The sequence below is a fragment of the Berghia stephanieae genome, chromosome 7 (genome assembly GCF_034508935.2).
Source record: "Berghia stephanieae isolate SIO BIC M18660-M18661 chromosome 7, UCSD_Bste_1.3, whole genome shotgun sequence".
NCBI classification, from domain to species: Eukaryota; Metazoa; Mollusca; class Gastropoda; order Nudibranchia; family Aeolidiidae; genus Berghia; species Berghia stephanieae.
This window is the reverse complement of record NC_088366.1, coordinates 11,671,432-11,682,264: the sequence shown is the minus strand read 5'-3', so window position 1 is coordinate 11,682,264 and position 10,833 is coordinate 11,671,432. Positions and strand designations below refer to the sequence as shown.

The window sequence follows — 10,833 nt, the reverse complement described above, 5'->3', positions numbered from 1 at the left end:
ATGTCATATTCTTTATATCTGTAATTGGGTCTCAGATTAATTAATTGACAATGTCATATTCTTTATATCTGTAATTGGGTCTCAAATTAGATTATTGACAATGTCATATTCTTTATATCTGTAATTGGGTCTCAAATTAGATTATTGACAATGTCATATTCTTTATATCTGTAATTGGGTCTCAAATTAGATTATTGACAATGTCATATTCTTTATATCTGTAATTGGGTCTCAAATTAGATTATTGACAATGTCATATTCTTTATATCTGTAATTGGGTCTCAAATTAGATTATTGACAATGTCATATTCTTTATATCTGTAATTGGGTCTCAAATTAGATTATTGACAATGTCATATTCTTTATATCTGTAATTGGGTCTCAAATTAATTCATTGACAATGTCATATTCTAGCGCATTTTTCTATAAGGATCACGTGATAAATAGTCAAATAAATATATTTTTATAACAAACATAAGATATACGACATGATAGATTTAATGATTTAGGAGCAAACGGATTTTAAAAATAATGTTTGTTGGGCTTTCTTGTTAAATTTGTTGTTTTTTTTTTCTTTCTCCAATTTCGACCCTTTGTCTTGAGACGGCAATATGATGATGTTGACTCCGGCAGCTCTTTCAGGACCGCTTTTTTGTACTTTGAGAAAAGAAATACACCTCATATTGGTCACTTTGCTGTACGGCACTGAGGCTAACGTTTGGGCTAATTCAGATTTTGGGTTCTGATAATCAATTTAAATGAATATTCCATGGCGTGAAACGAGAATTAAAAAAAAGGAAAGCACGTAGAATCTAAATAATATAAATAATATAAATATTAATATAAATATAAATATAATTTAACTAAAATGATAATTACTATCGTATTGTATCGTTTAAGAGTTAATAGGTTCTAAAAACCTTGAAATGCTACGTGTAACTTTTATGCATAGATACAATAAATGGATTATATAAACAGTATTCAATGTTAATTAATAATATTGAGTAGTAAACATCTAACACATGAATAAGTGTCATTTTCAATATTCGGACTACAATTAACTCTGTTTACAGTCATTTGGCCTACTAGAGTTTAACTCTCTTCTTACTAATCATTTTGAGCATTTTCCCAAAATGGCAGGATTATCCAGAAGAAAAAAATCATTTTTAAACTCATACAAGGTCTCTACAAAACAACTTTATGTTCTTATTAAATAAACAAAGATCATTCTTCAAAGTTTGTGAAACAAAATATCTAAATCTAAATAAGAAAAAATGTATAATATTGTGTCGTAACAAATGCGTCGATTTTGTTGCTGGTGGTAAGGAGAGGGTTAGTGGTTTCATGTAATGTGATCTAATGATCACCGGGGTGTTAACAGTGTTGTCTCTGTCGAAAAAGAATTGTTATAATGCCTTACCGGCGTCATGTCCCCGTCCGACATGATATGTGTTGCTGTTGGTTTCGGGTCCCCTTGTAAAACGCTTCGATCACGTTTATTGGATGTTGCACTATATAATTACTTAAGTTTAAAAGATGTAATATCGCCTGACAGGCATCATGTCTCGTTCTACATGTTTCGTGTTGCTGTTGGTCAGGGACCCTACTTTGTAAAGCGCTTTGAGCACGTCTAGTGGATATTCCTCAGTTTTTAAAAGTTTTGAAATGTTTTTGTTGTCATGACATTAAATAATAAACGGAATGTCACTGATCTTTATCTTTCAGCAAAGATCCCTCCCAGGGCCCTGACAGAAGATCTGGTCACATCTGGGACCAAAGGTATGCTCCTGATGGAAACGTCACAGACAGAATATATGTGACCAGTCGTCTCAAAATAGTTTTATATCGAGATGCTTATAAACGACTTTATAGCTTAATCTATACGACTTAGTCGAAAATACCATGCGCAAGAGAGATGGGGTCATCAAAGACCCAACAGAACTTATCTCAGGCTTCATGAATGGCAATCGAAAACAGTGGGTCGCATCAAACCGATTACTGACAGACAACGGCAGGACTGCTTCAAACACGCATCGGTGGGGTCTGATCGTAGCCAACGTAAACTGATAGCCTGACACTGAGCAAAACATCTTTGGCCACAAAAGAAAACAAGTCGTGAGTTGTATTCAATAGGTCAACCAATGGAATCACTTGTTACCTTGAGCACAACTAACGACAACTCACTGGAAGGTGCAAAAACCTAAAAAAAAAAAAAGAAAATGACGTCAAACTATAAGTCCTAGTGGGTTCTAGTGTCAGGCTATATGTTAACGATGGCTACGGTCTGCTGATGGAGTCAGCCGACTGTCCCCACTGACTGTCAGGAAACGCCAGAGAGAACAGACCACATAGTCCTACACTGCCCTGTTACGAGATTGGTGGGAGGTTGCGAGCCTTCGTAAACTCATGGCCTGATACTGACCAACAAATGACGTCAAAGACAAGTCTTTGGCCACAAAAGAAAACAAATCGTGAGTTGTATTGAACAGTTCAACCAATGGGATCACTTGTTTCCTTAACCACTACTTAATAACAACCGTGGCCCTCGTAAAGTTATGGCCTGATACTGACCAAAAAATGACGTCAAAATGCCAGTCTTTTGCTACAAAAGAAAACAAATCGTGAGTTGAATTCAATAGTTCAACCAATGAAATGACTTGTTTCCATGAGCTCTACTAACGACAACTCACTAATGACGTCAAACTGCCAGTCCTTTTGGATTTCAGTATCAGGCTATAACATAACGATGGCTACGATAACAACTCACTCGGCGGTCCACAAACATAAAAATGACGTCAAACTATGGGTCTTAGTGGATTCTAGCGTCAGGCTATAAGTTAACGATGGCTACGGTCTGATGTCCCCACTGATAAACGACAAAATACATTTTAAAAGCATGAGATTTTATATAGCCCAATATCCCCTGAAAGTGCTCAAAGCGCTTTACAAGTGGTCGCTGACCAACAGCAACACTTAACATGTAGGACGGGACACGACGCCTGTTAGGCGATAATACAATTTTTTCGGACAGAGACAACGCTGTTAACGGCCAGGCACTCATTTAACATCCAATTACGATGAAAGAATGTGAGTAAAGAGCCTTTTCCAAGGATTCAAACACGTGCTGAGGGAGGCTCGAATCCAGGACCTACCGATCCGGAAGCTAGTGTCAAGGTTACACATAGTTTTGTGTGTTGGTCAGTTATCCTTCCGGATATGCAATGCAAGCCAAACGCACACTATAGTCTGGTTGATACAGTTTAGTGAGAATTACTCATAAACGTGGATGGCAAAAACCAAAAAAAAAAATAAATAAATAATAAAAAAGACCTGAGTGATGCCACTCATTCTATCTCGATCTATATTTCATATAAAAACCAATAGATGATTGTGAGAACAATTCACTAATACTTCTGAGCTGAAATAGGATTCAATAGTCTGATGTCACGTCCACCCAGGAACCAGTAGCTTGGTTCTAAACAAAGAAACTCGGTACTTTTATTCTTCATGATGGCAGAATGTATAAAAGTCAAAACATGATCAGATTTATCATGTTTTTCTTCTCTGGATACAATTATATTCTCGTCGGAGAAATATTTCATACGAGCGGTGATGGAGATAATGGCGTCCGCCATTGTTCCGATAGTTTAGAATCACTTGCTATGCGTCATTACAAGGGAAGTGACGTCAAGACTATTGAACCCTCTTAGAACTTAATTCGTCGGATTATTTTAAGTCGTTGTGCTAATATTTATTAGTTTTTAAGCTTGGGCGACGAAGAATTTCTGCAATGACAGAATTTATGTAAAGGACAACAGACAAAGCCGAAAGGAAGAATTAAAGAAGCCGATATACAGAGAAGTGATTATACATGAAACGAGATAAAAAAAAAAGTTGGCTCAGGATAGAGAAGGATGGAAACTGTTTGTCTGTGGCCCTAACCCTAACCCTAACCTATACCCTGACCCAGGGTGAAAAAGGCATTGATGATGATGAAGTTGATGATGATGATGATGATGATGATGATGATGATGATGATGATGATGATGATGATGATGATGATGATGATGATGATGATGATGATGATGATGATGATGATGATGATGATGAATTAGTTATGAATGTATTTTCTCTAAACCTTTTCACCTTCACGTTCTGTCTATAGGAGGCCTTCTATCTGGGCAAAGCGACAGATCATACGGGAAGGAAGAAGGTAAAATATTAATTGCCATGACAGATGAACTTTAAATAATAATATTGCTTTCATTTCAAGATCATTTTACTGGCGAACAAGCTGTGACAAATGTGTCTCTCTGAATTCTAATTAATGTTTTTTATTGTTTTTTTTTTTTTTTGTTATTGGCTGATAATGGTTTAGAACCCGAAACATTCCGTGTTAGGTATTTTGTTATTTATTTTATTATTATTGTTATTATTATTATTATTATTATTATTATTATTATTATTATTATTATTATTATTATTATTATTATTATTATTATTATTATTATTATTATTATTATTATTATTATTATTATTATTATTATTATTATTATTATTATTATCATTAACATTATTATCATCATCGTGCGGCTATGTGGTCTTTGGAAAAGGCTCTTTACTCACATTCTATCACCGTACTCAGGTGTAAAATGAGTACCTGGCCGTAAACAGCGTTTGTTTATATCGGAAAAAATTGTAAGGTCGCCTAACAGGCGTCATATCTTGTTCTACATGTTACATGTTGTTGTTGGTCAGGGATCCCTTGTAAAACGCTTTGAGCACGTGGATATTGCTCTATATAAAAGCTCAATTTTTAAATCATCATCATCATCATCATCATCATCATCATCATCATCATCATCATCATCATCATCATCATTATTATTATTATATATATTATTATTATTATTATTATTATTATTATTATTATTATTATTATTATTATTATTATTATATTATTATTATTATTATCATTATTATTATTATTATTATTATTATTATTATTATTATTATTATTATTATTATTATTATTATTATTAAAGAGGAAGAAGGTGAGAAGAAGAATAAAGAAGAAGAAGAAGAGAAGAAGAAGAAGAAGAAGAGAAGAAGAAGAAGAAGAAGAAGAAGAGAAGAAGAAGAAGAAGAGAAGAAGAAGAAGAAGAAGGAAGAAGAAGAAGAAGAAGAAGAAGAAGAAGAAGAAGAAGAAGAAGAGAAGAAGAAGAGAAAAAGAAGAAGAAGAAGAAGAAGAAGAAGAAGAAGATGATGATGATGATGATGATGATGATGATGATGATGATGATGATGAAGGAGGAGGAGGAGGAGGAGGGGGAATAAGAGGATTAGGCTGATCAAGAGAAGAAGGGGAGGAGGATAAGGAGGAAATGCGATTTTCCATATAACAACAGTCAAGACCATTGTCTCTCAAAGCGTGTTGTAAATAAAAATGTTTTGCAGTTGTTAAGTCCTTTATTGTCCTCACGAATAAATAAAATAGCAGGTTACAAAAACACAGAAATATTGTATTATATAGTAAATTAGATTGGCTTGTCACAGCTGGTTGACGATGCGTGAGTACCGGGGAAGGAATTGTATTGGAGGGCAGTGAGCGAATAATAATTCATATTATTAGGTTGTTTTGCAGAAAGACTTTATTGGTATCTTTGGTTGGGGGAGGGGAAGGGGGGGGGGGGGGGGGGGGGGGGGGGTGATTTTTTTTTATTGTACATTTTTAATTGGGATAGTTGTGGTAGTTCTTGAGGCCTTGAGCAGTTTTTTTTTTTTGGTGTGTTATCGTTAATGCAGGCCTGCCAACTACCAGGAAACATTCGAAGAATTACGAAATTTTGGGTCCCATTTCAGAACATCATGAGTCTTCATGAGTCATGAGTCATTTCTAAGTCATTAAAACTTATTGCAATGAAGGTTGGTGCCAGAGTGATTAAATTTGGGGCTTTTGATTTTTTTTCATCATATTGAGGGTAAATTGTTGAGCTATAGAGTTAAATATAGCGAGTTCTAATTTTATCTCCTAAAAACTACGAATTTTAAAATTTTCAAGTTGGCAGGTTTGGTTATCATGATAATAGTTATAGTGAAGTTAGATGATGATGATGATGATGATGATGATGATGATGATGATGATGATGATGATGATGATGGTGATGATGATGACGACAACATTACATAGCATGATAGTGTCTCACGATGATGAAACTGACCCTGTTGTTGTTTCTGCTGCTGCTAATGATGATGATGATGATGATGATGATGATGATGATGATGATGAAGGTTGTGATGATGATGGTGGTTGTATTGGTGGTGGTGGCGATAGTGGCAGTTGTGGTATCTGTGGTGCTGGTAGTAGTGTTATTGATGCTTGCTTGATAGTCGTGATGGCGGTGGAGGGGGAAATGATTATTTTATCTAACGATTCCACCTTTTCAAATATATTTATCTCTAATTCTATTTTAGGGAAAGCCGTGACCTCTTCTACGACGACCATTACGCCATTCAAGAAGACTCTTGTAGTGATGAGGAGGTAAAAAAAACCCCAACGATTTATACATAGTTAAAAAATTTAGAGAACAGGTTTGAGTCGTAGCCATCGTAAACTTATAGATAGTATGAGCTTGGTTATGAAACTCGCAACATTGCCATCCGGAAGTATAACGGACCAACACACAAAACTATGTGTAACCTTGAACGTTTATAGTCAGGTTAATACAGTTTAGTAAGAATTACTCATAAACGCGGATGGCAAAAACGATAACAAAGACCCGAATGACGTCATCTTTGAACTATCTATAGATAGTTCGAAGATGACGTCACTCATGTCTTTGTTATTGTTTTTTGCCCATAGTATCTCAGACTGTTTACTGTAAACGTCAATCCCGTGTGTGTCGTTATACTCGAGCAATGTTATGATTTCGGCGCTAAGAAGGCTCGCAAACAAATACAGTTTAGTGAGAATTACTGATAAACGCGGATGGAAAAAATAAACAATAACAAAGACGCTAGTGACGTCAACTGACACTGACCAAAACATTACGCCAAAAGACAAGTCTTTGGACACAAAAGAAAACAAATCGTGAGTTGTATTCAATAGTTCAACCAATGGGATCATTTCTTTCCTTTAGCTCAGCTAACGACAACTCACTAGACGCTGCACAAAACTTTAAAATGACGTCACACCGTAAGCTTTAGAGGGTTCTAGTGTCAGGCTATATGTTCATAGTCATCGTTATCTTATAGCCTGACACTAAAACCCAATAGGTCTTATAGTTTGACGTCATATTTTAGGTTTGTGCAACGTCTAGTGAGTTGTCCTAAGTAGAGCTCAAGGAAACTAGTGATCCCATTGGAACTGTTGAATACAACTCACGATTTGTTTTCTTTTGCGGCCAAAGACTTGTCTTTTGACGTCATGTTTTGGTCAGTGTCAGGCTATAAGTTAACGATGGCTACGGTTGAGTGGCCGATTAGCTGAATGGTAAAGGAATTGCACTGTGACTCGAGAAACCCAGTTCAGAACTTTCGTTTTTTTTTAAACCTCAGGCAAGATATCAACCCCCGTGTGCTTTCTCAACATAGATAACTCTTGTTGAAATCAGACTTTTCTTTGATAGATTGTCTTAACTCTTCCATAGCCTGCCTAGTATGCGACAAAGACGTGAGGAAGCCGCTGGGAATGGCGCAATTTGTAATTTTAAGTAGACGAAACTCACACGCCCTCAGTCTGCTGCTCTGAGCAGGGCATAGTTGAGTCCTTGGAAAAGGCTCTTTACTCACATTCTCTAACCGTACTCAGGTGTAAAATGAGTACATGGCCGTAAACAGTGTTGTTTCTCTCCGAAAAAATTGTAATGCCGCATAACAGGCGTCATGTCTCGTTCTACATGTTACGTGTTGCTGTTGCCGTCATGTTACGTGACCCTTTGTAAAGCGCTTCGAGCACATTTAGTGGATATTGCGCTATATAAAAGCCCATTATTTATTCATAATTATATTGTACTATATACATACACAGGTTTAAGGTTAATCTTACTCAGAAAAAATAAATTTCTAATTAAGATAATGTCGAGATGAAACGGATTCATACAAGTGAATTTAGAATTATAAAAATGATATGAAATACGAACTTTAAATTTTGTATGATGTATAAAATTGTATGTGTTTTTATTCTCCATCGTAACGAATACGACTTATTAATCCCAAGATATCTTTTTGTGGCTATCAGCGTATACAGATATACAGATCTGACATCCGAATTGTTATTTAGTCCACTGACTCTGGCCTCAATGCATGGCCTTCCTGCTATTTTTTAAATAAATTAATTACTTTATTTTCGTATACATTTTATAATATCAGCAATTTCAAAAAATACATAGAGGTCTAGACTTATTTTATTCCAATTTTCTAAATAAAAATAATAAAGTTTGATATTTTAATACCCTTTTATATTTTCAAAATCCTCAGGATTCATTTATTGACAACAATCATCGAAACTCAACATCTCTCCTGAGCGAGATTAGCGTTGACGACGGAAGGAACGCCAAATTTACCGAACTCCAAAACACAAACACAGCGCATGACAAGTGCAACCACGTCACTTCCGACGAGTCCGTATTCACAAACGCCAATGACGTCATCAGAGGCGGCGGAGGAATACGCAAAGACGCGAGCATTCGTCACTTGAGGAAAAAGGTCTCTTACGATAGAATATCCCACCACGAATTCAGCAACAACGGCGATAAAAATAACCATAATAAAAAGAGAAAGGCGTCGAGTAATGACGATTACGAGTTGGAAACGTCCTCCACTACTAAAAGACGACAGGATTTCAAATTTTTCTCAAAGAAAACGCGGAGTGATACGTCGTCAACGCTTAATCACCAACCTTATCCTCTATCATCCTTGCACGGCGGTGTTCCTAGAAGTAATTCGGCCACGGCGGATGAAATTCCTTGGGAGGTTAGGAGTTTACTGAGGAAGAGGGAGCTTGAGGAGTCTAGAAACCAGAGGTCAAAGGTTACTTGGCATGACATCGGGAATTCGTTGGATAGGTGGTTGTTCTGGGTGTTTTTTACCCTCACGAATACGGTTACTGTGGTTATTCTTATATTGTTCATACAGGACGATGTGTAGTGTTGGTTATTCTCACCGAGATTGTGAGATTTTTTTATTATTATTAAATCAGCTCTTTGGTGATGATAATGCAAGTGAGAATAACGGTGGTGATACCTACCCCCCCCCCCAAATTGTAGTGAAATGGTATGTTAATAATGTGATGATTTTGGTGGTGATGATGATGATGATGATGATGATGATGATGATGATGATGATGATGATGATGGTGATGATGATGAGGATGTTGATGATGGTGTTCATAGTGGTGGTGATGATGACGATGATGATGATGGTGATGGTGATGATCATGACGATGACGACGATGATGATGATGGTGTTGATGATGATGATGATGATGATGATGGTGATGATGATGATGACGATGAAAAAAGAGCCAACTGATGACCAAAACAGAAAATTAAACCCAGGTCATGTAATATAATAACTATCACCTTTCTTACCCGTGAGTTCATGTCGAATCATGTTGGGTTTTCTCCAAAGCAAAGCAGCTCGTGTTTACTGTTGATAATCAGTCTTTACTCCAACGTCATGTAAAATATCTCTCATACTTCACAGTTCTATTGCACAATGGTTACTCTTATTCATTTACTACTATTCCTATATCAACTATGACGATAGTATATAATCATAAAAAATAAAATAGAAAATAAAATTCCCTTTATTCATCCCATTGTGGAAGATTGTTTCTAGGGTCTATTCCAATGGAAGACTGGAATAACCTAAGCGTCAGCCACAATGCAGCGCCGCAAATTGACCAAGGACAAGGTGACTTGCTCAAGGCCACACAGCGCAGCGGCGGATGATCGAACTCGGTACCTTTCGGGTACGAAGCAAAGACCGTACCGCTGAGCTACGCTACGCTGCCCCTTGAAAAAGCCAGTGCTGGAAACAAGTTCGAGGAAACGTTTTCTGAACTCCTGTCAATGATTCTATCTATGCCTTCTGTGTTTACCACTTACGAGACAAGTTCTGCCATCATCTATTCCTGCTTAACAGCACGCTCACTACTGTAGTACTTGGGAAAAACTCATATTATCTATAATTTGGCCAGAAACCTCGTTCTCCAAGTTTTGGAGTCTTGGCAAAAAAAACCCTCTCAAATCTGGGACTCTCAGACAGCACCAGCATCCTCATCCTCTTCCTCCCAACCATCGCTATCTTTATCATCCTCATCATCATTCCTCACACTCCTATAATCCTCATCGTCACCAATTTCTCCTGGGTACGGCTATGTAACCAAATGTCCAAAGACATACATGACCCAGGCATTAAGAGGTTTTCGTTCCAAGATTAGGGTCATTTAAATCGATTGATATTTCAAGGGCGAGTTTAGTTTTCTTGCCAAATTTTAAAATATGGTTTTTCCAGAGTACCACAGAATACATCAGTGGGTACTTGCCACCTGTCCAACATGTACCCGTTGTGGTCAAGAGAGCCCAAAACCGCAGAGTTAATTAGCAAGGTCACGGTCAATGTATTTCATTAGTATCCTACACCCGGCTTGAAGAATGTCAAAACCTTTTGCTGACGAGCATAACAATAACTACCGCACAAGAATTGATAATATTCACTATTTTCCTTTCTTGTATAAATTCCTTTTTTATTTGTTGCTTCTTCTTACCTCCCCCCCCCCACCTCTTCCTCCTCCTTATTCTATTCTTAATTATGATCATCTTCTTCTCT

At 36.6% G+C, this 10,833-nt stretch overlaps 1 protein-coding gene across 1 annotated transcript in view; it reads left to right on the top strand.

Moving 5' to 3' along the window:
* LOC144976146 (uncharacterized) overlaps positions 1-9,802 on the top strand; it is a 217,287-nt gene extending 207,485 nt beyond the window's left edge. Inside the window, exons 9-12 of the mRNA XM_078920328.1 lie at positions 1,726-1,779; positions 4,166-4,213; positions 6,475-6,541; positions 8,479-9,802. Coding sequence (XP_078776454.1) covers positions 1,726-1,779; positions 4,166-4,213; positions 6,475-6,541; positions 8,479-9,147 — 838 coding nt within the window. The 3' untranslated portion in view covers positions 9,148-9,802. The remainder of the gene's footprint in view (positions 1-1,725; positions 1,780-4,165; positions 4,214-6,474; positions 6,542-8,478) is intronic.
* The last annotated feature ends 1,031 nt before the right edge of the window (positions 9,803-10,833 follow it).